Source organism: Cutaneotrichosporon cavernicola (genome assembly GCF_030864355.1).
Source record: "Cutaneotrichosporon cavernicola HIS019 DNA, chromosome: 5".
Taxonomy (NCBI): domain Eukaryota; kingdom Fungi; phylum Basidiomycota; class Tremellomycetes; order Trichosporonales; family Trichosporonaceae; genus Cutaneotrichosporon; species Cutaneotrichosporon cavernicola.
In genome coordinates, this window is record NC_083397.1 from 2,835,838 (window position 1) to 2,856,882 (window position 21,045).

The 21,045-nt window shown below is 57.1% G+C and overlaps 8 protein-coding genes across 8 annotated transcripts; 5 read left to right on the forward strand and 3 right to left on the reverse strand.

The window, feature by feature from the left end:
• Window positions 1-1,372: 1,372 nt before the first annotated feature.
• On the reverse strand, window positions 1,373-2,841 carry CcaverHIS019_0511120 (uncharacterized protein; the record flags this gene model as incomplete). Its single annotated transcript, XM_060602347.1, has 4 exons — window positions 1,373-1,553; window positions 1,591-1,708; window positions 1,763-2,193; window positions 2,369-2,841. 4 exons carry the CDS (start codon window positions 2,839-2,841, stop codon window positions 1,373-1,375), a joined length of 1,203 nt encoding a protein of 400 aa, XP_060458749.1.
• Window positions 2,842-5,203: 2,362 nt separating this feature from the next.
• Window positions 5,204-6,499, forward strand: CcaverHIS019_0511130 (uncharacterized protein; the record flags this gene model as incomplete). Its single annotated transcript, XM_060602348.1, has 1 exon — window positions 5,204-6,499. One exon carries the CDS (start codon window positions 5,204-5,206, stop codon window positions 6,497-6,499), a length of 1,296 nt encoding a protein of 431 aa, XP_060458750.1.
• A 2,335-nt stretch (window positions 6,500-8,834) lies between these two features.
• Window positions 8,835-11,212, forward strand: CcaverHIS019_0511140 (uncharacterized protein; the record flags this gene model as incomplete). The annotated part of the gene is made up of 8 exons (XM_060602349.1): window positions 8,835-8,848; window positions 8,881-8,894; window positions 9,064-9,165; window positions 9,199-9,380; window positions 9,414-9,533; window positions 9,699-10,035; window positions 10,145-10,372; window positions 10,659-11,212. The coding sequence occupies 8 exons, from the start codon at window positions 8,835-8,837 to the stop codon at window positions 11,210-11,212; spliced, it is 1,551 nt and encodes a 516-aa protein (XP_060458751.1).
• Window positions 11,213-11,748: 536 nt separating this feature from the next.
• On the forward strand, window positions 11,749-13,089 carry CcaverHIS019_0511150 (uncharacterized protein; the record flags this gene model as incomplete). Its single annotated transcript, XM_060602350.1, has 1 exon — window positions 11,749-13,089. The coding sequence occupies one exon, from the start codon at window positions 11,749-11,751 to the stop codon at window positions 13,087-13,089; it is 1,341 nt and encodes a 446-aa protein (XP_060458752.1).
• Window positions 13,090-13,511: 422 nt separating this feature from the next.
• Window positions 13,512-15,093, forward strand: CcaverHIS019_0511160 (uncharacterized protein; the record flags this gene model as incomplete). The annotated part of the gene is made up of 5 exons (XM_060602351.1): window positions 13,512-13,591; window positions 13,789-13,901; window positions 13,948-14,011; window positions 14,184-14,322; window positions 14,575-15,093. 5 exons carry the CDS (start codon window positions 13,512-13,514, stop codon window positions 15,091-15,093), a joined length of 915 nt encoding a protein of 304 aa, XP_060458753.1.
• A 364-nt stretch (window positions 15,094-15,457) lies between these two features.
• On the forward strand, window positions 15,458-16,262 carry CcaverHIS019_0511170 (uncharacterized protein; the record flags this gene model as incomplete). The annotated part of the gene is made up of 2 exons (XM_060602352.1): window positions 15,458-15,772; window positions 15,897-16,262. The coding sequence occupies 2 exons, from the start codon at window positions 15,458-15,460 to the stop codon at window positions 16,260-16,262; spliced, it is 681 nt and encodes a 226-aa protein (XP_060458754.1).
• A 76-nt stretch (window positions 16,263-16,338) lies between these two features.
• On the reverse strand, window positions 16,339-17,738 carry CcaverHIS019_0511180 (uncharacterized protein; the record flags this gene model as incomplete). Its single annotated transcript, XM_060602353.1, has 2 exons — window positions 16,339-17,244; window positions 17,379-17,738. The coding sequence occupies 2 exons, from the start codon at window positions 17,736-17,738 to the stop codon at window positions 16,339-16,341; spliced, it is 1,266 nt and encodes a 421-aa protein (XP_060458755.1).
• Window positions 17,739-18,737: 999 nt separating this feature from the next.
• On the reverse strand, window positions 18,738-19,991 carry CcaverHIS019_0511190 (uncharacterized protein; the record flags this gene model as incomplete). Its single annotated transcript, XM_060602354.1, has 3 exons — window positions 18,738-19,533; window positions 19,576-19,874; window positions 19,908-19,991. 3 exons carry the CDS (start codon window positions 19,989-19,991, stop codon window positions 18,738-18,740), a joined length of 1,179 nt encoding a protein of 392 aa, XP_060458756.1.
• Window positions 19,992-21,045: the final 1,054 nt, after the last annotated feature.

The window sequence follows — 21,045 nt, forward strand, 5'->3', positions numbered from 1 at the left end:
TCTACTCACAAAGACTCCCGACATCTGGAACCTGGGAATCGTGATGATGGAGGTTGTTGTTGAATGCCCGTAGGCTCCGGCGCCGGGCATTTTCGATACAACCTGTAATCTCGTATTCACGTTTCTGCATTACTCTTCATACCTCATTACAACGGTTGTCGAGGGATGCGAACTCGAAAAGATCTTGCTCCTCGCGGCAGATTATCAGACGAAAACGCTTCTGCGAAACCACGACTTCGGAAATCGGTACGCGGCTCGTAAGCTTCGAAAACGGTGGCTGTCGCGCCAGTTCTGGAACGCCGAGGTAGGAAGACTGCGTGAGTTTCCAGCTGGTGAGCTGCAGATCTGACGACTGTCGAGTCCACCGTCACCCAGTGTCTTCAGTTGGAACCACAAGCAAGATTCGCTGACACTCAGATCGCCCGTTCTTTGAGAGCGGCCTGCGAACTTGGCTTGGAGAAGAGGAAGCTACGGAAACCGCTGGCCGAGGGTGTTTGGGCGAGCGACAGGCACATTCCTTCCTTGTCGACTTGGGGCCCGTCTGCAGTTTCTCTCTGTTGTAGAGTGAATGCACGATGCATCGAATACGCTTGAACGTGCGCGCACTTTAAGGGGCCCGAAGTTAAGAAGCTCGAGTACTACAACACTCTCTAGGTCCAGCCGCCATGCAGCAACATCTCGGCCCTCGCCTTAGCTCCAGCCAGTAGGGTAGTCGGTAACGTCAAGCACAGGCAACGCACCAACCTGGTCGGAACCAAACCTACCGTCGTTAATTGCGAGTTACCATTAACCAACCCTGATGGACTCAACGCTGTGCACAAAACGACTGACGTATGGTGGAACAAACTACTGAACAAATTCCCTTTACCCTTAAGGCTCGAGTGGCGAGTGGCAGATGGCTGGAATCACAAGTGAAACCAATGACAAACTTTAAACCCTGTACCCTGAATGAATCAAGCCACAGACGCTGATGCGACTCTGAATGTGGCAAAAGTCTGTGGGCTCCTTTGGGTAAGAAAACGGTACTGTGAGAAAGCACAGATCCCTCCATGGCCTCCAATAATAACAAATGGGGCCTTTAAGAGGTTGGCGTTGGACCAGGTGAACGACTGGAGGATATACCCAAACCTATCAGCTGGAATATCCTTTTGTAATCGTCTTAAAGGACTGTAGACGACCATGTATGAATCTGGCGTACTTGAATGTACTTGACCAACACCATATCTATAATGCATTAACGTCGCCGCTGGGTTGCAAACATGCAAACAACAGCTAAAGTATGACAATAGGGATACATGTACTAATACAACCGGGGTAGAGAAGAGCAGACCTTTGTACAAGCTACACAACCACCAAACCAGCCAGCCCCGACCTATTTGGAAGGTGGACGAGGGGGGAAGAGATGATACTGGCGGAGGTCCAGGCCCCCATCGCGGGCCTCCGTAAAGGTCGAACACGGGAGAAGGCAACGGCAGTATCCGCCAAGCGTCACGCGGTGGCCGATTTTCGTCGGAAGTCGCGCAGAGACCTGCGAAGAAGTCGTCTCCTTTGTCCTGGAGCTGAGGAGGAGGCGCAAGACGCCGGCAAAACGAATGACCCATGCGACGCCGGTACTGCATCTCCCAATACTTCAAGTCCGACGCAATCCTCGACGCCGAAGGTCTAAGCGCCGGGTCCGGTGACAGCCAATCCATGATCGCTCGCTGCACTGTTCAATTAGCAATGTGTCACACATCGACCGTGCCGACGGTCCATGACTCACAGGATGCGCCGATGTTGCTGTTCCAGGCCTCGTTCTTGAACCACCCCCGAACCGGGCCCAGGACCGGCAGGTTTTCGGCATCATCCACAGCGTTGAGCGCCTCATGATCATACTCGAGCTCAGCATTCCATGCTACTTCTGAAATGCACTCCCCCTCCATGAGCTCGACAATCATGAGGAGAACTGTCCAGATGTCTACTGCTGCTGTCACATCCTTCTTCCAGTCCCTCTGCTCTGGTGCCATGTAGCCTGCTGTGGAATCGGGGCGGTGTACACAGTGTCCATCCTCCAGAAACATGGAAAGTCCCCAGTCAATGATGACCGGGTGGACCATTCCCTGCTCATCCGATGTCAGGACAATGTTTGCGGTCTTGAGGTCGAGATGGAGAACATCCCGCCTGTGCACCTCCGCGAGGATAGTGCACAGCTCTCTGCCGTTAGCTTTGTACACCTCTCGTCTCTTTTAAGGGAAAGTGTCATGACGACGGTCCGTTCGGTGCGAGCGTACAGTCGTCGCTCCACGCCTCGCCGAGCTAGTGGTGCGGAATGACCCCCGTATTTATCGAGGGGAGTTGATTGAATATAATGTCACGCCATGACACTCACCGGCTGACACGCAGGGTCTCGCCCAAGCCCACACCACCTGCTGCCATGTACGCAGACAGGTTCCCCATCTCTCCGAGGTCCAGCAGCAAGAACAGGTGCTTGGGGCTGTAGCCTGCCCAGTGGAGCTGTGCAACACCTGGCACCTGGTGAAGACGGCGAAGGACAGCGACCTCGTTGGCCCATCCCACGCGGCAGTTCTCGTCGTTGACGCAGACTTTGAGCGCCAGCGCCTTCTGCTGGTTCTGCCACTCAACCTGGAAGGTTGAGCCAAAGCCACCGGATCCAAGGCGCTTTACAATGGTTGCGCCGTGGGGAGCACCAGCCCAAACAGCGTCTGCTGCTTGACCGCTCTCAACTGCCTCTGTCTCCCACGACCCCTCAGAGTCCTCGACATTCGTCGCCTCATTGTAGAGTTGGGTGGCACTGGCATCCTGCTGATAAGGATCCAGGTCGTTGGAGTTGGAGTTGGCCATTGTGAGAAGCTTCTTCAGTTAGCATGGCATCATCACGACGAGTACGTACTCGAGGTAAGGAGGTGGAAGGGGAGGAGTTTGTGTGTATGTGTGTGTTTGTGGGTGTAGCAGCGTCTGTGTGGACAGGTGACTGCTGGGAGTGTTGAGAGCTGATGAATAAAGAAGGAGGAGGAGCTTCGAATGAGTTTTTATGCCTCTGCTGCAAGACTCCTCCTCCTCTGAGCTGCCTCGTTGCCCGCCTCACTGTCTCAGTGTTGAACGCTTGGGGAGAGAAGCGACCGCAAACTGTCCTCACATGATCAGAAACCGTCCTGGCATGATCTGTATCCTGTCTCGCGCTAGTAGGCTAGTGTGCAAAGTCAGAGCAGGGATTCGCAACCGAGGAGCGACCGTGTCGAGTCAATAAATTGAGTACAACGGCGTTGGGAATTAACAACCGCGTACAAGGCCCAGGGAATTAACAACCGCGTACAAGGCCCAGGGAATTAACAAACGCGTACAAGGCCCAGGGAATTAAGAGAGACAGAGATTCTGAAGGCGGGTAGAGCCACCTTGTGCAGGACCGGAGCTGATCAGCTTTTTCCACGACTTACCGCGTTGCGCAAGGACAGTATGTGGACGGGCTGTGGCTCCCTCCGTTTACCTTAAGGAATGCACATATCTGTGTAACCTACTAGGCGGGCTAAATCAACTAAGGCGCTGCTGTGAGTGAATGTACGACGCAACGAATACGATTGGACGTGAGCGCAATTTAAGGGGCTCGAGTACTACAACAGCCGCACGCGGCTGTTGAAGTGAGGTATGAAGACTGCAGCACGTGAATACAAAAATGCGAGCCTTGTGGAATGCTGGGCCTACGTGTCATCCAACGGCCGCCCGGTGTGCCTAGACGACTGTTAACAATACTATGAATCAGTTAGATTGAAACTGTCGGTATGGGTAGCGATGGCTGGTAACGTTGCCCGGGCACAACGTTCATGCCTGTATCACCAATGACAATTGTAGAGTTCAATCCCCGCTAGTGGGCCTGACTTTGTCGTTCGGTTTACCTAGTGTTTTAGAAATGCGAGACTGGACCGGCCGGACCACGCTCATTCGCTTGTGTTGCAAGGTAACTGCGGATGGCGCCGATGAGTTAGTCTTTCTCCACTTGTGTCGTTATGTGCGAGATCCTATAACGGACTTCCCGAGGTGCGAATGAGAACGTAAACTGTTTTTTGAATGTCAATTTCGTGTAGATACTTGTGTACGCCACTAGACCAAATGGGTCATGACGAGGTAAGTTGCGGCAGAGTCGGCCAGCCATGGCATGGGCATGTTCAACTTAGGAATCCAGCCTAGGATTGCACACATTGAAAATGTCCACAGAGTCCTGTTCCATCCCAATTCCATGTTGACGCTGCACTGCTTGACTCACGGCTAGAGAGTGTGGGATGTGGCGTTTGGTCAGGGTTTAGTAGTTGAGTTTGATAACGCACGGTCCGTACCTGGATCTGTCCTTGCCACTGAATTGTGGAATGGTTTGTTGGACACTTCAGGGTTGAGGAGAGTATAGTCTCAGGGTTTAACGGGTTGAAACATCATCAGCTAAGCAAGATCGTGTTGGCGGAATTGGTGGATGGCCCGAGGATTAGTAACCGAAACCGTCCACAGCTTGCTCAACCACGAGCTGGTAAGTGGGCCGCAGCTCTCAAAGTCAGCAAACAAAGCTGCCGCTCCCAACCAGTTAACCAGTTGGCGGAGATCCGGGCACGTTGTAATATGTGGATGGACTGGCACGCTGCGCCATTGGATACAGCCCGTTTGTAGCTTGTTCATTAGGAATGCCAGTTGCACATATTTCTGCCCGCGGAATGCCCCATCGCAACACTTTCAGGACGGCCAAACACTCTCTCGGACAGAGGGCACAGTTGCAGATCTCGTGGAGAGCCATCGCCACGTGCTGCGGTCGGCAAATGCGGAGTGTAGCATCAGGTCTTGCCACGTCAGAAGACTCTCGTAAATTCAACTCGAACGGCGAACGGGCATGGGTGTCAGGCCACCATTTCCATTTGCGGCAAGGGCCTTACAACATTCCCCGGCAAGCCGGGATACCAGCGCTTGAGACATGTCAGTTCCTAGGAGGACGGAATCACTGAATGAATCACTGACGCCACCCCAATCGATTTTCCCTGTGGAGCGGAAGTGACACAGTCAGAGCCGAGTGAGGGCCGTGAGCTCAGCGGTGAGGCAGTGGTTGGTCAACCTCCAGAGTATTAAACGTGGTTCAAGTCCAACAATCCATCGCTTCCCCATTGTCAATCCCCACCATCAACATCAACTGTCAATACCACTCCATTCCAAGATCTTAGACCTACCAACCATGTCTCGCCCCATCACCAACACGCACACCACTTCAACCATTGAGGGTATTGCCTGTGAGTATCAATCTGGGAAGGTTATTGTTGCCCAAGCCCCAAACCCGAACTCTGAAGTGGTGATTGGCACGCCCACAGGGGCTACTAGGGCACTTGATGCCTCTGTTGCCACGGATGGCATTTCAGATGCCCAGAGGGCATGGTACGCGCTTCTGGACGACCACAAGGCTGGCCAGTCCGAAGCGCAGCGCATGTTGATGAGCGCATGTGAAAAGTCAGCGTCGGGTTGGAAGCATCTCTTCCCACTGAGTGTGTTTGAGCGGGTGACCGAGTTCCTGAAAAAGGACGTGTTTGGTTTCGGCGTGGACGCGGAGGTGATTTTCGGCAAGGAAGCCCCCAAGGTACAGTTGATGAGGCGTCTAGGGAGCGGAAGCTTTGGTAGTGTTTTCGAAGTTGCCGACCGCGCTGGGAAGCGGCTGGCCATGAAAGTTTGCGTGAACAGCGCGAATGAGCGGTCAGCGTGGAGCCAGGAGGTGCGTTTTGGCGCTGTTCTTGCAAATGTTCCAGGTATGGTACATGTGCGCGAGACGGCGTGTACTTCCGACTTTCTCTTTGTCGTGTTGGATCTCGGGCAGGGGACGCTCCAGAGGGAGCTTGTGGATGGCGCGATGACCCTGCGTCGGCGCTTGTTTGTGGCCACGAAACTCTCACTTGCAGTTTCGTCCTTGCAGGAGCGCTGCATCTTCCATCTCGACCTCAAGCCCGAGAATGTCGTCATCGTCCGCCCCGAAAACGCCAACCGGGACACCGAGCCCCGCATCATCGACTTTGGCCTTTCGCTCTCCTCCCTCGGCCCAATCTCTGCTACACGGCGTGGTACCCTTCGTTACCATGCACCCGAAGTGGCAGCCGCTGGGCTTGTTACTTCCGGAGCCGACGTGTGGGCTTTGGGACTGATGCTGTGGGAAATCGTCGCTTCGCCATCCCACTGCCTCCGTGAGCTGGGGTATCGCGCGCGCCAGCCACAGGATATGGCAGAGTGGCGCTTGCTTAACCGTTGCAGGGGTCATGACTACCTGATGAAGCGTGAGTACCTCATCACTCGTACCCTGCAGAGAGGCCCCACCGAGGCATGGTTCACGGCCCCCGTGTGGGCGACGGATATTGGGCGCCACATGCGCATGTACGTTGAGGCGTGCCTGGTTGTAGACCCGATGCGTAGAGCGCCAGCCGGATATGTTGCGCAGGGACTTTCGAATTTCTGGAATCACGTGAACAGCACCCAGGATGCGCCAACCTAGCCTAGAGGAAAGAGCGACCAGCCGCGCACTGTCTGCAACGGAACATACCCAGAAGTGGAGCGGTGGACGGAATCCAAGAACCCGACAAGGATCTGGCAACAACCAAAGCCGGCAAAAACGACAGGCTACAACGCACAACATACAAGATGAGTACGTACATGGCCAATCCGTTGACAAGCTTCCCCATGATGACCGCAGGACGATCCAGAAGCACACTGTGGATGTGTTTAGGAGAGGTACGGTGGGACGGGATAATATTCTCCCGAACTAGATCGGCTCGACTCGAACGCATTCGGCGGCGTCGCCGAGGCCTTTACCGCCGAAATACGATCGACCGCCCCTCCGCCTTCCCATTCAAGTTCGGGATCGCCGCGGCGCATGTGGTGACGTGTGAGTCAAGGTGGGACTGCGGCAAGTGTAGCAACTGACTGTTCCTGTGGCGACAATCCGAGACGCAAGCCGGCTGGAAGACGAGGACGACCGAAATTCGACGGGATACGTTCCACCCGCGATGGATACGATGCGGTCGATTGTCAGGCGAGCACATGTACACCCGTACAGAGGAAACGACTCCCCGAACGGGGCGGAGGCGACCGTACGAGCAACGCAATCTCGCTGGACGAGCTTTCCTGCGACGCGGCGATCGGCGGGATAAGGGTCGGCCTGGCTCCGGGCTAGAAGGACGTGTGGGCGACAAGTTGATCTGCCACTACTGGCCTGTGGTAGCAAGACGGCGATAGGTCGAGGACGCAGCGGCGGCCACAGCGAGGGTCGAGGACGCACCAGCGGCCATGACGAGGGCGCCCGATAAGGAGATCAAGTTGTAGAAATTGAATAAAGATGATGAACAAGCGAGTGTGACCAGCTTTTTTCAAGCAACCTGCTGGTGGTGTTTCATTCGGGTGTGGACGCTCTGGTTCAAAACTTCGTCTCCGTCCATACTGACTACTCAGGCACGATGGGCTATACAGTGCATGCATTCTCGCATTGACTGTGTGGAAATGTGTCATTGACTTGCACCGATGGGCTAAACAATCTGAACAACTTGAAGTGGGGAGAGGGAGGATTGGCGAGGTCACGGGGCTAGCGGGGGGAGTGTTTGGAAGTTTGTGAGACCGGGTGTCGAAGGTTTTGAACGGGCTAGCAATTGTTGGTCGGATGGGTCCGTGGCGTGGTTGCTGTGGTAGTACTCGAGCCCATTAACTCGCGCGCACGTTCAACCGTATTCTATGCATCGTACATTCACTCTACAACAGTTGGATGGGCTAGTGGCGTACTTGGAGGAGCAGGTAATGATATACATGGGTCCGTGGTTCGGGAAGGCGAGGAGGGCAGCGTGTTGGCGGAATATTGTGAACATTGACATGTCGGTTGCCAGTGTTGATGCTTCTCGGTACGACAGGAATGGAACTTGTGCGGATCGATAGGGAGAGCCGTCGGATGTGTTGAACTTGTCGAGGTGGATAGATGTAGTTGGATAACTGCTGAACGCTGGTTGTAGCCTGGAGATGGTGATAAGGGGTTTAATCGCGCCGGTGCAGAAGTTTGAGGAGTGTTGTGTCGATGCTGGAGAATGCTCGTTTCATACTAGGTGCCTAAACAATGTCTTCAATGACTTGCAGAGTCGTCCAGCGCCTGATGACACACAACTCTCTGCTCCGTTGTGCTTGTGTTGTTTGGCTAATTCAAACCCAGAGTTATTAAATGCGGGGTTGAGAATCCTCAAGGTGATTGAATCATTGTAACGGGTGAATGGCGTCAAGTCAGACAGTCTCTGGATTCCCTCTGCGGCGGCGGATCGGCCGACGCGGCGGTGCTCTTGCCCCCGGGCAGCGAGAAGAGAGTGAGAACGATAACAACTAGCGAATTCTAGAGTCTGACAAACCACAATGGATCTCACACTCATAGCGAGCCACCCGCCCAGCTCTCTTCGGTAAGAGTTGGCGGTGAGCAATGGTAAACACACCTGTACCAATGACGAACCCAAATGTCGTCTTCCTGCCGGTTCCTGTGGCTTTGACTACTTGGTTCCGGTACTGTACCATTCCTTCGACTCATTCCAACGCGTCGACGCGATTTCCACGGAATCAAATAATATCTGTCTCAAAGGTATGTGTGGGTTGGTTTTGGCTGATCCAAGCTGTTGCACGTGATCGGGTATGCCACGTGGCCGTGTCCGAGATCCGGCGTCCCGGCCGAGTAAAGGCTGTGGCCGGTGGCCGGTGGCCGGCTCAACCGAGGTTACACAAAGTGGAGGAGGTACGGTACTTAACCGACAGTGTTGCCCGCATCGTTTGCTCCTCTTTATCCATCAACCCGCCCACCAAGTCTCGTAATGGACGTCGAACAGTGAGCACGTCGGCGACAAAGGCTGACGCAAGGTTCCGCAAGGCTGGTATGTCTCTTCTCAGCTTCTGATTGAGTCGGCTGGCTGGGGCGACTCGATGCGCATTCACTCGCCTTGGCATTCAGTGCGGGAGACCGCACAACGCTACCTCAACGCTACCTGCGGACGCGTTGTCAAAACCTCTTCTCATCCGCGTCTCCAAACCCACTCACACCAGGCTATGCTGCCATCGACCAAATCTGTGACTACTACACCTCGCTCGAACAGCGTGATGTAAAGTCGGCCGTCAAGCCGGGCTACCTCCTCGAGCAGCTCAGCAGTGAGTTTCATTCACCCTCTAATCTGACCGCAGCAACCCCGCCGACCAAGGGCGAGGCGTTTCCCGCCATCGCTGCCGACTTTCAAAAACTCGTCATGCCAGGAATCACCCACTGGCAGCACCCCAAGTTCTTTGCATACTTCCCGTCGGTGGTGACCTTCGAGTCTATCCTCGGTGACATGTACAGCTCGTCCGTGTCCAACCCTGGATTCAATGTGGGTACTTTTCACGCTGTGGCTGACGTATAGTGGTCGTGTTCGCCGGCGTGTACCGAGCTCGAGCAGTTGGTCATGGAATGGATGGTAACGATTTTGGGGCTTGATGACGTTTTCCGCACAAGTTCGGGCAAGGGTGGGGGTATTATTGGTGTGAGTATTTCATGGCGGAGGTTGCGGCTGGATAATGGACGGCGTACAGTGGAAGAGAGATGTCTAGAGCGATGGCTCGGGGGTCAACCGGATGTGACAGCCCACCAACCGCACTGGCGTTATCCATGCCCGCCCCCATCTTATCTGGTTGAACACTAATCCCAGACCTCGGCCTCGGACATGTGCCTCACGGCGGCCATAGCGGCGCGCGAGCGCGCCCTCCGCGTCCTTGCGCGCGAGCACCACAATGCGAACGGCACGGCCACGCCTACCGAGGGCCCAACCGACATCCCCTTCAGCGTGCGGTCGGAGAGTACCAACAAGCTCGTCATATACGGCTCGACGCAGACGCACAGCATCGGCGTCAAGACTGCCTTGCTTCTCGGCCTGCCGTTCCGCGCCCTCCCTGTGAAAGCTGAAGACGGGTACGCGCTGCGCGGAGACGTGCTCCAGGCCGCGATCGAGGAGGATATCAAGAAGGGCTTTGTGCCGTTCTTCGTTAGTGAGTGTGGTCGGCCCAGCTGGTCTCCCCAACCCCCAATGTCCCTTCCCTCTCCGCCGCGCTCCCCAACCCCTATTCTCCTCTCCGCCGCGCTCCTGTTAACATCCAGTCGGCACAGTCGGCACCACGTCGTCGGGCGCGGTCGACTACATCGCTGAGATTGGCGAGGTTGTGCGCCAGTACCCCACCGCGTTCCTTCACATTGACGCCGCGTGGGCCGGTATGGCGTGGGCGCTCCCCGAGCAGCGCGAGATGCTGCGCCTCGCCGAGGTTAACAAGTACGGCGACTCGGTTTGCACCAACGCCCACAAGTGGGGCCTCGTGGGCTTTGACTGCTGTGAGTGATGGTGATGTAAGGGGTGGGTGTGGGAGTGGCCTAGTGGCGATGGCTGCAGCTTGAGGTCTGCGACGCTATGGGTGACGCCTTGGATAGGGCTGCTCTCCCACCGCTCAGGCTGGCCATTCACCTGGCTTGAACGGCTTGCTTGGTCCTTGCCCTTGCCTGTCGGCTGATCGGCTGCCACTATCCGGGTTATCATCCTAACACATCCTTGCACGTGCACGGTTCCTGAAGCACGACACATTCCGCACGCCTGATCCGATAAGGCGATGACTGACACCAGCTCTCTTCTTCGTCCGCGACCGCCGCGATCTCACAGAGGCGCTCGACGTCACGCCCACGTATCTGCGCACCAAGGAGGCCGACGCGGGCACCGTCATCGACTACCGCAACTGGCAGCTTGCCCTTGGCCGGCGTTTCCGCAGCGTCAAGCTGTGGTTCGTGATGCGCGGTTATGGCGTCGAGGGCCTGCAGGCACACCTGCGTAATGGTATCGACCTGTGTAGCGACCTCGCTTCAGTGGTGTCCAAGGATTCCAAATTTGAGATTGTTGCGCCACCGCGACTTGGCCTCTTGTGTTTCCGCCTCAAGAAGGAGGGTGCAAACGCAGCGGAACTGGACGGGCTCAATGTCGAGCTCAACAGCCGGTTGGCGGCGCGCCCCGACGTGCACCTGACGCAGACGATTCTCAAGTCTGAAGACGCGGGGGAGATCTTCTGCATTCGCTTCGCTATCGGTGCGCTGCGGACGACTAAACAGGACGTCGATGAGGTGTGGGCCGAGGTGGTCAAGGACAGCGATACGTTACTTCTTGAGGGGGACAGGCTCAAGAATTAAAAGGCAAGAAATAGGGTGGCAGGGCCGTTGTAGGTTTCGTTGACATGGATGACGGATGATATCGGTGAGGATGAAAGGGGGGTTTGGAGCTACTAAGACTAAAGAGATGGCTGGCCGGAGTAGTTGTGATAGGTGAGCGGTGTTTAGAGGGAGATAGGAACGAGAACGAGGGGGGTGGATTTGGTGCTGGCTGGCAAATTCCCACGCCTGTTCCATTTCTCCTTGCCTCCCCCCTCGCCCCCCGCTGACACGATTCGGCCACCCATTCCATCCTCGGCTCTCACTACAGCTCTATCACACGTTCTTACAAGCCCGTGTTCCGTGTTCCGTGTTCCTTGTTGAGATACGGATAGGAGAGACACGCACTCTGCAGACGAACGCACGCACACCAAAGCCCGTCCCAACTGGCAAACCGCAACCTAAAGTTGGACTGGCGTGACATGGAGTGAGTCACATTTGTTTGTTTGTCTCCTTGCCACCTCTACCCATCCATCTCCATCTCAATCACCATCACAACATCACTCTCAACATCCACCATGCCCCTCCGCACTTCGGTCTCGGATACTTGGCCACGCTCTCAGCCGCCAAGCTATCATGTACAACCTCCTACCCCGGCGAGAGGTTCGCCGGCGCACACCCCCCGTCGCTCCGGCGTAGGTTCGCCAGCCCATACTCCCCGACACCGTCAAGTTTGGGAGGCGCCTGGCGTCTCTCATTCGCCTTCGGGCTCTGGCACGACTACCCCGCGCCATGCGTACAAGATGAGCTCCAGCAGCAGCACTCATTCGCTGCGGCACAGCAGCTCGAACGGCTCACTGCGCGGTATGAGTAGATCTGGGTCACACACCTCGCTCGGCACCTCGCCATCGTACCTCCCCCGCTCGCGGTCTATGAACCAGCACCTCGTCTACTCGCACTATCCGTCTCCCGTCACAGAGATGATGGAAGTCGTCGATCCCATCCAGCACCGTCCTTCGCCACCGAGCTCGCACCTCGCCAGTTCCGGAAGTGCAGACGAGCCCGAGACCGAGTACGAGAGCGACGAGATGGCCGAGATGGAACACGGATTCGATCCGCCATGCCAGTTCTACGGATATCCTGCCAGCGAGACACTTTACGCAGCCAGTACTTGCGAGTGCTGTGTACCAGTGCACACCCATACCCACCATACGCCGGGCTATGGACTCGTCCTGGCTAACGAGCACTACCCCCACCCCCACCTCCACGAGACCTATTCCACGCCCCCTCGGAGCGGCATGCTGACGGGCTTCGCGCACAGACTGTTCTACGACTACATTGCCCCTCACCTCCCCGAGGACCTCCAGGCGATTATCGCCGACCCGCCCGACCTCCGCCGTCCCGACTCGCTCGTTCCCCTCCTCCGCGTCATTGCCCCGTACGCGCAGTACCTCATCTTCCTCCTCGCCCTCTATATCGTCTACGCCTTCGTAACCGGAATGGTGAGCTACGCGGCCCGTTTCATCCGGTTCTGTTTCCGCATCGGTCCCGTGATTGCGATCATCGCGTGGATCATGGCCGCATCTGGACAGGGAGGCATTGAAGTCGTCTACGAAGCGCTCAAGTCTTATGCCGGCCTCACTCCAACCGACGGCGGGGCGGCTGGTCGTGCGCGCGCCCGCGGGGCGCGCCAGTACGGGCACGGCCAGTACCATGCCAATCCGCGCACCCGGACGCATCGGCGCAGGCAAGAACCGCAGCCCGATATCCTCTCGGCTATATTCGGGAACCCGGCAACGGGACAGGAGGGCGTCGCGAGTAACGTGCAGGACTATGTGCGGGCTGCTGTCGCCAAGGGATTGGGGCTTGAGTGGCTCGTGGGGAAGAAGGAGGAGGGGAAGAAGAGCAAGACTCGCTGAGGTTATACACGTGTCTGGGTAGAGTAATGATTACGAACTGAACGTGCGATCGTAGCGATAGACTTTAGATGTATATTGTATGTGTGTAGGCTTGGGAGAGTGGCGAGTGGGGCGTGGCGAGTGGCGAGTGGCTCTCCATTGTCTCTCCAATGTCTCTGCAGTGTCTTATCCTGGGAGAGGGAGGGAGGGAGTGGGGCAGTTGGATTACGCTGACGCAATGTTCTCGCTCGGTGGAGGTTGTGGCTGCATCATCGTCTCCTATCCTCCATCTCTCTTGACATTTCCATCCTCAACTCGGCGTCACTTCCATTGACCCCTACCCTCAACTTTTCAGGCTACGACTCGGCCCAGCTTGTCAGCTTGTCAGCAGCACGGCGTTAAACACCGGCCGCCTTCCTCACTGTTCCCATTCGTCTGCCACCATGTCAACACCACCGGACCCACCCAAGCTGCCCGGCCTCGAGACTAACAGAATCCCCAACCTCCCACCAGCATGCTACTAGTAAGTTGTGTAGGCTAACTTGGGCGCAACCTGGCGCCGCTTGAGGCTCTTTGCTCTAATCACGCCCTCTCATCTCCGCCGCGCAGAGGAAAGTCGCGCCTCTCATCTCTGCCGCGCAGAGGAAAGCCGCTCCTCTCATCTCCGGGCTGCGGAGCGAGCTCTCCCTCACACAAGGCTCCGACCGCCGCTCACACCAGCATCCCCGACTTTATCACGCCTGAAGAAGAAGCATACCTCCTCCGCAAGGTCGGCGAGACGCCGCAGCCAAAGTGGAAGACTGTTGGGTCGGGGAGGCGGTTGTGTTATTGGGGTAAGTGGAAATTGCACCCATGTTCCCTGACATGCGCTGACACTAGGCGGGACGATGAGCAAGAACTCTGTGCTCCTCCCAGAGGCTATGCCGGAATGGCTCTCGTCATTGTGAGTCTTCTATCCTGGTTGTGCGGGCAAGTCGCCACAGACTTTGCCTACAGTTGGCGTCATTCGCCCCTCGGCAGTGGTTGCAGCCGCTCCCCACTGCCTGCAGCAGGAACTCGCACGTCCTTGCTCCTCTAACGGCCTATGAAGTACCTTGCTCAGCTGCTGACTCCAGCCCCGACATTGTCGAGCGCATCGACGCGTTCCTCGATTCCGCGGCTGACGCGGATACGGACAAGGGCAAGAGCAAAGAGCGCGTCTTGGGCATCAACCAGGTGCTCGTGAATGAGTATCACCCGGGGCAGGGGATCTCGGTGAGTTGAGCGCGGAAGTAGATTGCTTCGGGATGGCTGGGAGGATGGCAGGAACCTGCGCTTCGGTGCCGGCGATTGTCTATGCGTTGATGAGGCACCTCGACCGTATTCGTGGCGAGCAGCGAGTTGAGGGCTCTGGGTGTGATCGCTCCAGCGCAACATGTCTACGGCCCGCAGACGCGTGACCGCTCACCGGGCCGCACTAGTGCGCTTTCTGCAACTTGTTGATGTCGTTGCCGCGCTGACACCAAGCCCCACGAAGATGGCCCCGCGTTCCGCCCCCTAGTAGCGACGCTCTCACTCGGCTCGCCAACCATCCTCGACATCCACCACTACGTGTCACCCACTACACCATCGCCACCGATGATCGCGACCGAGGGCGACGCGGGGAAGGCGATCGCTGCCGTTCCCTTGGGACACGTGCTGCTGATGCCGCGCTCGCTCTTCATCCTCACGGGCAGCCTGTACAGCTCGCATCTGCACGGCATCGCTTCACGAGAGCGCGATTCGTTCATTGCGCCGGTGCGGGAGAGTGAGGCTTCTGCAGCGGATTCCGCCGCAGAAGGAGATGCCCTCCCGCCCTCGACGGACAAGGCCAAGGCAGACGCGGACGTCGTCGCAAACGCGCATCTCCTGGGGCTCGACGCGCTGCCCCGCGACGCGTTCACGTACGAGCGGGGTACGCGTGTGAGCTTGACGTTCCGGCACGCGAACAGGGTGCTCAAGGGCGGCGCGTTCGGGCTGGCGGCCGGCGGCCTCCGGAGGGCGTAGGCGCGACTGAGGGGACTTGTCTGTCCGAGCAGTGCTGGTTTGCATGATGGAAGCTGTGTCAATCGGGTGCTTGTGCACGGATCATGTACGCCATACGCCAATGTACGGATTAGATGCCTCGAATGTAGCTGGTAAACCGAACAAGAAACCTGACGGCTGTGCTGGAATGCGGAACAACCTACGGCCGATCGAATCGCCACCAACGCCAAGACCTCGGATCCGTCCAAAGTCGGGTGATACCTCTCCGCCGAGTCGTAACCAGCGACTCGTGCGCTTGTCACTGATCACGATCGCTCAAGCTATCAAGTATAAGATGCGTGTCTCCCTGCCTGCACCAGAACCAGATCCGCATCCTACATCCACCATGGCGACATCCAACATGTCCTCGAACGCCAAGCCCAACACCAAGCCGACCTCGTCCAAGCCACGCAACGCCGACCCCAAATACCCCTTCTTCTTTTTCTACGGACACACGCCGTCGAATCCCACTGGCGCCCTCAGCCAATGGCACGCCACGTCGTTCGTCGAGGACGGCAGGACGTTCCAGACTGCCGAACACTACATGATGTATCAGAAGGCCATGCTGTTCGATCCCGCTGCCGCGCAGGAAATCCTGGATGCCCCGGGTCCCAGGGAGGCCAAGGCGCTTGGAAGGGCGGTCAGGAATTTCGATCGGAGGGTATGTCTTGGAGGAGGAGAGGGAGGGGAGGAGAGAGGGAGGAGAGGAGAGGGAGGAGAGAGGAGAGGAGAGGAGAGGAGAGGGAGGGGAGAGGAAAGGAGAGAAGAACAGACGCTGATGCAAGCTCTGGGAAGCCATGTGCGACGCTATTGTGGAGAGGGGAAATTACCTCAAGTTTACGCAAAACCCTCATGCGTGGGCGGTTTTGTGTCCCGAGAGAACGGGGGCCAAGGTGCTCGTAGAGGCGGCGCCGCGGGATGCGATTTGGGGCATTGGGATGGGATGGCAGACTGCAAGGGGCCGCGAGGCGGAGTGGGGCCAGAACCGGTGGGTTGTCAAGATTGCCAAGACTGACGGCAGACTTGGCAAGGTGTTGACGCGCGTGCGGGAGCGTATTGTTGCTGAGCACAAGGCGGGGAAACACGCGCCTGCTCAAGCTCAAGCTGCCCGCTCATCTCGCTCACCCCGCTCGCAGCGTAAAGCCACGTGACCGTGGCCGTGACCAACAAGCAAACACGCACCATGCATATGTTACCCATACCTATCATGCCCACAGCACTCACACCTCACGCGAGCCACCGCCGCCATTCGGGGCCAATACACCCGTCGAGCTCGATACGTTCCTTCTCCACGCTGTCGGGCTTGAACCGCGCCCCCTCAAAGTCGATAAGCCGCAGTCCTCCCCCGTCACCCAGCTCGCGCCGGATATGCCGCAGCTCCAGGTCGCCATGGACGACCCCCGCGCCGTGGACCTTGGTATAGAGCTGGGCGACGGCGCGGCGTTGTTGTGGAATCAGATCATCCCATGTTCCCTTGCCCCCGTCGTGCTTTCGGTGAATCGCCCGTCCCACACGCTCGAGGACGAGGGCATACAGCCGTCGCCCCTTGTCGTCTGCGCCGGAATAGACGCCATAATACCGCGGCACAGCAGTGCCCTGCAGCGAACGTAGAGGACCAGCGTACATCTCCGCCTCGAAGAGTGCTGCGCGCATATTGGCTGCCGCTTCGGCCTCCTTGGTCGTTGGGCTGGTTGAGGAGGAAGAAGAGGAGCGCGCGCGCGCGCGGGGAAACTTGCCAATATCGGGAGAGAAGAGCTTGACCACGAGCTGAGGGAAGCTGGAGGTAGAGGTTGAGGTCGAGGTAGATGTATTGGTCCTGGGGGAGCGGAAGGCCGGCTCGTCGACGGATCTACGTTCCATTGTCGGTTCGCCTGGGGCCGAGGGATCTTGGCCGAAACTGGACATTCCGCGCGGCTGGCCAGCGCTTGCGCCGTAGACTGTCCATGTACGCCCTGCCCCTAGAAGAGGACCGATACGCAGACGCGTTAGGGCTTCGGCGGCGGGGCATTGTTCAGGTGTGTGAAGGGCGCGCAGGAAGGGGATGCTGGCGACGAGAGAGGTGAGTTCGGGATGGGCCGAGCCGTAACCCATCCTCAGGTTAGCCGGGAGGACGAGGGAGAGTTTGGGCCCAGGCTGGCGTCAGCGTTGCTTCGGGGGAAGGAAGGAAGGAGAGGGGGGGAAGGAGCCGAAGGTGTTGAGGGGAGAGGGGGAAAGGCTGGGGAGGAGGGACAGGGGTGGAGACCATCGCTTGAGAAAACAGTACCCACATCAGATGCGGCGCGGAGTCCTTCTAGACCCGCCTGTCCACCGGAACTCGAGCTCGACGACTCCGACCCAGACCCCGACCCGGAATTGGAACTAGAACTCGAGCTCGAGCTTGATCCGCGGATATCGCTCGCTTCGCTCCCGTCCTCTGGCTCGAGCTGGCCACGGCGACTGGAGAGCGGCTCGAACGGTGGTGGCGGGCGGTCGTCGCGGCCCATACTGTAGTTGTCGGGACTGCGGACGGCGGCTGAGGTGATACCAGCCCTCTGCGTTCTTCCGATGCGAGCGGTGGGCAGCGCAAGGGGGCGCAAGACGGGTCGTATTGCGTAGGCGCGAGAGAAAGCTGTTAGGATTTGGCGCATGGTTGTACTGCCGTGCTGTGTGGGCAGATGTGAAGAGGGAGAGTGAAGAGGAAGTGAGAGAAGATGAGAAGCAAGGCGGTTAGGGAAGGGGGAAGGGGGAAGAGGGGTGGAGTGAGCTGGAGTGGAGGTGAGGGGTTCCGGTTAATTGCGCGGAATGTTGAGCCGGGTGGAAGTCTGACTCGACTGACTTCGGCAATATCCAGGGCTGAAGAGCAAACTAACAGTCACCAACTCCCTCACATCCACCCGAGTTTGATGCCCCCTAATTCATTGAATTCATTAGCCCCCGGCTCGCATCACGACTAGCCTCCTTGCAATCTGTGACTAGGTGGCGATTTGACGTGCAAAAGAATATCTCACCACTGTGAGTCGAACACAGGACCTGCGGATGTGACTCTCGATCGAGAGGAAGTTGACCAATTACAGTCCGACGCTCTACCAACTGAGCTATGGTGAGGATCGATACCACGTGAGGTTGCAGTGGACCAGGATGCGTGATTGGGGAAGAGGGACGCGGATGTTGGGAATGAGCGATGCATACACTACGAACAGATCAAAAGTATGAGAGGCGTTAATGTTGTGGGGTGGCCTCGAAGGTGTCAGATGGCCGCAGAAGGAGCTGGATAGCTGGATAGCCTCGAAGGCTTGTGCATATTCAGGTTAGATTGTAAACCAGATGATCAGATAAAGCTTTACTCGTAGGTACCGTATTCTGCACATACCTCAGTACGACAAATGTCTGACGTGTCTGGGAACTGACGCGTCTGGGATCTGACGCGTCGCACTCCCTGAGTTTTAGTTCGTGGATGTCTCACAACTCACGCGAGCAGATTGGTACGTGCCAGCCCACTCGGCCTGACTCAACAGCGGTGCGAGCTCCATGCCAACCCTCCCCACGAAAAGTAAATACACTGCTGTAGCTGAAATGGGTCACTAGAATTTTTTGTTAAGTTTGCGGGCTTCCATCACGCTCATAATGTACAGTACAATGTTACCACACTACCAAACATGCCCACCCTGGTCCTGACAAGCTAACCATAAGCCTAAATCGAAGGCCTCTGCGACCGGCACCTGGACAGGTGCAGGATCGGGTACAGGTGCAGGATCGGGTGCTGGTGCGGGCTCGGGTATCTCGAAGCCGTTGAGGAACTCAAGGAGTGCAATGGGCTCCTCCTGGTGAGGTGGCGGCTGATGAGCCACCATTGCGGCCGCCCCCAAATCCCAGGGCTGGACTTGGTCCACCTGGAAATCCCAAGGATGGAATTGGGCCTGCCCGAGTCCTGGCACGTCATTGCCATCGAAATGGAGCTGTTGGATCCCATTAAACCCAACAGGGAGGCCGTCTTGTGGTGCGCCGCCGAGGGGCCCATTGAGGGGGGCGAGGGGAGGGTAGAAGCCTACAGCGGGAGGAGGAGGCAATTTGGCTGGGGCAGGAGGAGGAGGAGGGAGGAAGTCGACTGGCAAAGGTTCGGCCAGTGCAACTGTAGGGGGAGAGGGGGGAGGGAAGTAGCCGATGGGTGGCGGGTCGAAATGAGGGTTGATTAGACCCATGGGCTCTTCAGCCACTGGCGCCAATAGAGGCTGTGGAGCCTCTAATGCGGGTGGCGCCAAGTCCATTCCTCCCAAGTGGTTGTCCAAAGGCGCGCCATCTGGGTTTGGCGGAGCTACAACCTCTCCCAATTGTCCCTGAGGAACCCGGTCTCCAACCTTCCGATCTGGCCTTGGGCGGCGGCGGCGGGCGTCCTTGGCAGGAAAATGGGGGCATGCCTGCTTGAACTGCCGGCACTTGGAGCACCTGGCGTCAGTTCTCGAATCAACAGATTGGTACTGTACTCACCCATCGATGGCGACTACGAGGTTGGCGCCGATGTCCGACTCGTATATCCCCAGACGAGCTGCTAGGACTTTGTGGCGCGCTTCCTCCGTCGTGCCACGCACAATGAACAAACAGGCCTGCTGCTCTCGGGCATTGCAGCAGTTACGACAGCTATCCGTCTGCGATTTTACAATCGCATAACAGACATTGTCGTCCTCGCTGTTGTTGTACGCCTTGAGGAAGCTCTCGAGGCGGGCTTCGTCCTTTGGAGACGCTCCCTTGACGGCCTCGAGCTTCCTCTTGAAGGCTTCCAGAGCAGGCTAATGTTAGACAATTCCCGAGATGTTACTTACCTGTATGTCGACATTGACTTCGACAACAAGGCGGAGGCGGAGGCTTTCATTGCAGAAAGACTTCTGGGAGCGGACGGAGGGCATCTTGTCTGGTTCTGGTGATGTGGGGTGGCGTCGAGATGTTGAGACAAGATACTAGAGCTTGAGAGTTGCTGTTTGCAGATGGAAGAGAAAACCAACCCATGGTCAAATTTATATGAGAAGAGGTGCATTTCCGCTTGTTGCTACCTCCATAACTCCTTGAACCTCGGCGAGGATGCGTTGAACAAATGTTTCACCGAGACTGAATAATGTCAAGAGACTGAGTGATCAGATCTGAATCTACCTTGTCCGCAGCTGGCAATGATCTCAGCGACATCAGCAGTGGTTTCAGGACTGTCATGTTCAGGACCTTGCCTACAGGTACTGTGCCTGCTGGGAAACTCAGACAACGGGTGGTTTAGTCTTGGGAGCGATTCTAAATTCGATGGCTAAGACGAAGTTGGCGCAGGTGACCTTGGGGTGCGGACGTTGATTGCGGCGCCAACCATCGTCACCTGTGCACCTATGAGGAATGTTACAATACGGGAGCAGCCATGGCCAAATCGAAAGAGATGGCGGAGGATGCAGAGGAGACTGGTTACCGCTTTCCCCACAAAGAATTGACTCGACACTTGCTCACAATCCCGGTCAAGCCATCGACATTGCCGATCCAGGCTCGGTCAGCTTTCGACTTTGGCCGCATGGCCGTCGGCCTGGCACAACATGACGTTTTGGTCTTGTTGCCCTAAGACAGTGCCACCGTTAGTCCTATCCATAGGCCACGTTGCGAACGTTAGTCAATTGTAACCCACGAGAGCAGATCAAGATCAGATACTTGATCTTCCGTGATTTACCCTGCAAATAGCTTGTGGGCAGGAGGTCACCTCACTTGCTCAATGTTCGCACCTCCAAGACTGGGAGCTGATGCGTGTCCTGGATCATAGCCCCATGTGGTGTCCATAGACAATTGTGCTGCTGAATGGTCAGATTGCAAACTGATCGGGGCATGCTTTCTAGCACCTGCTAAGCGGGCCGTTCGATTCAATAGGGTGAGGTGACATTGCCGTGCGGTGCGAGTGGCTGGAGATAATCTGAGACCCGGAGGTATGGTAACGAG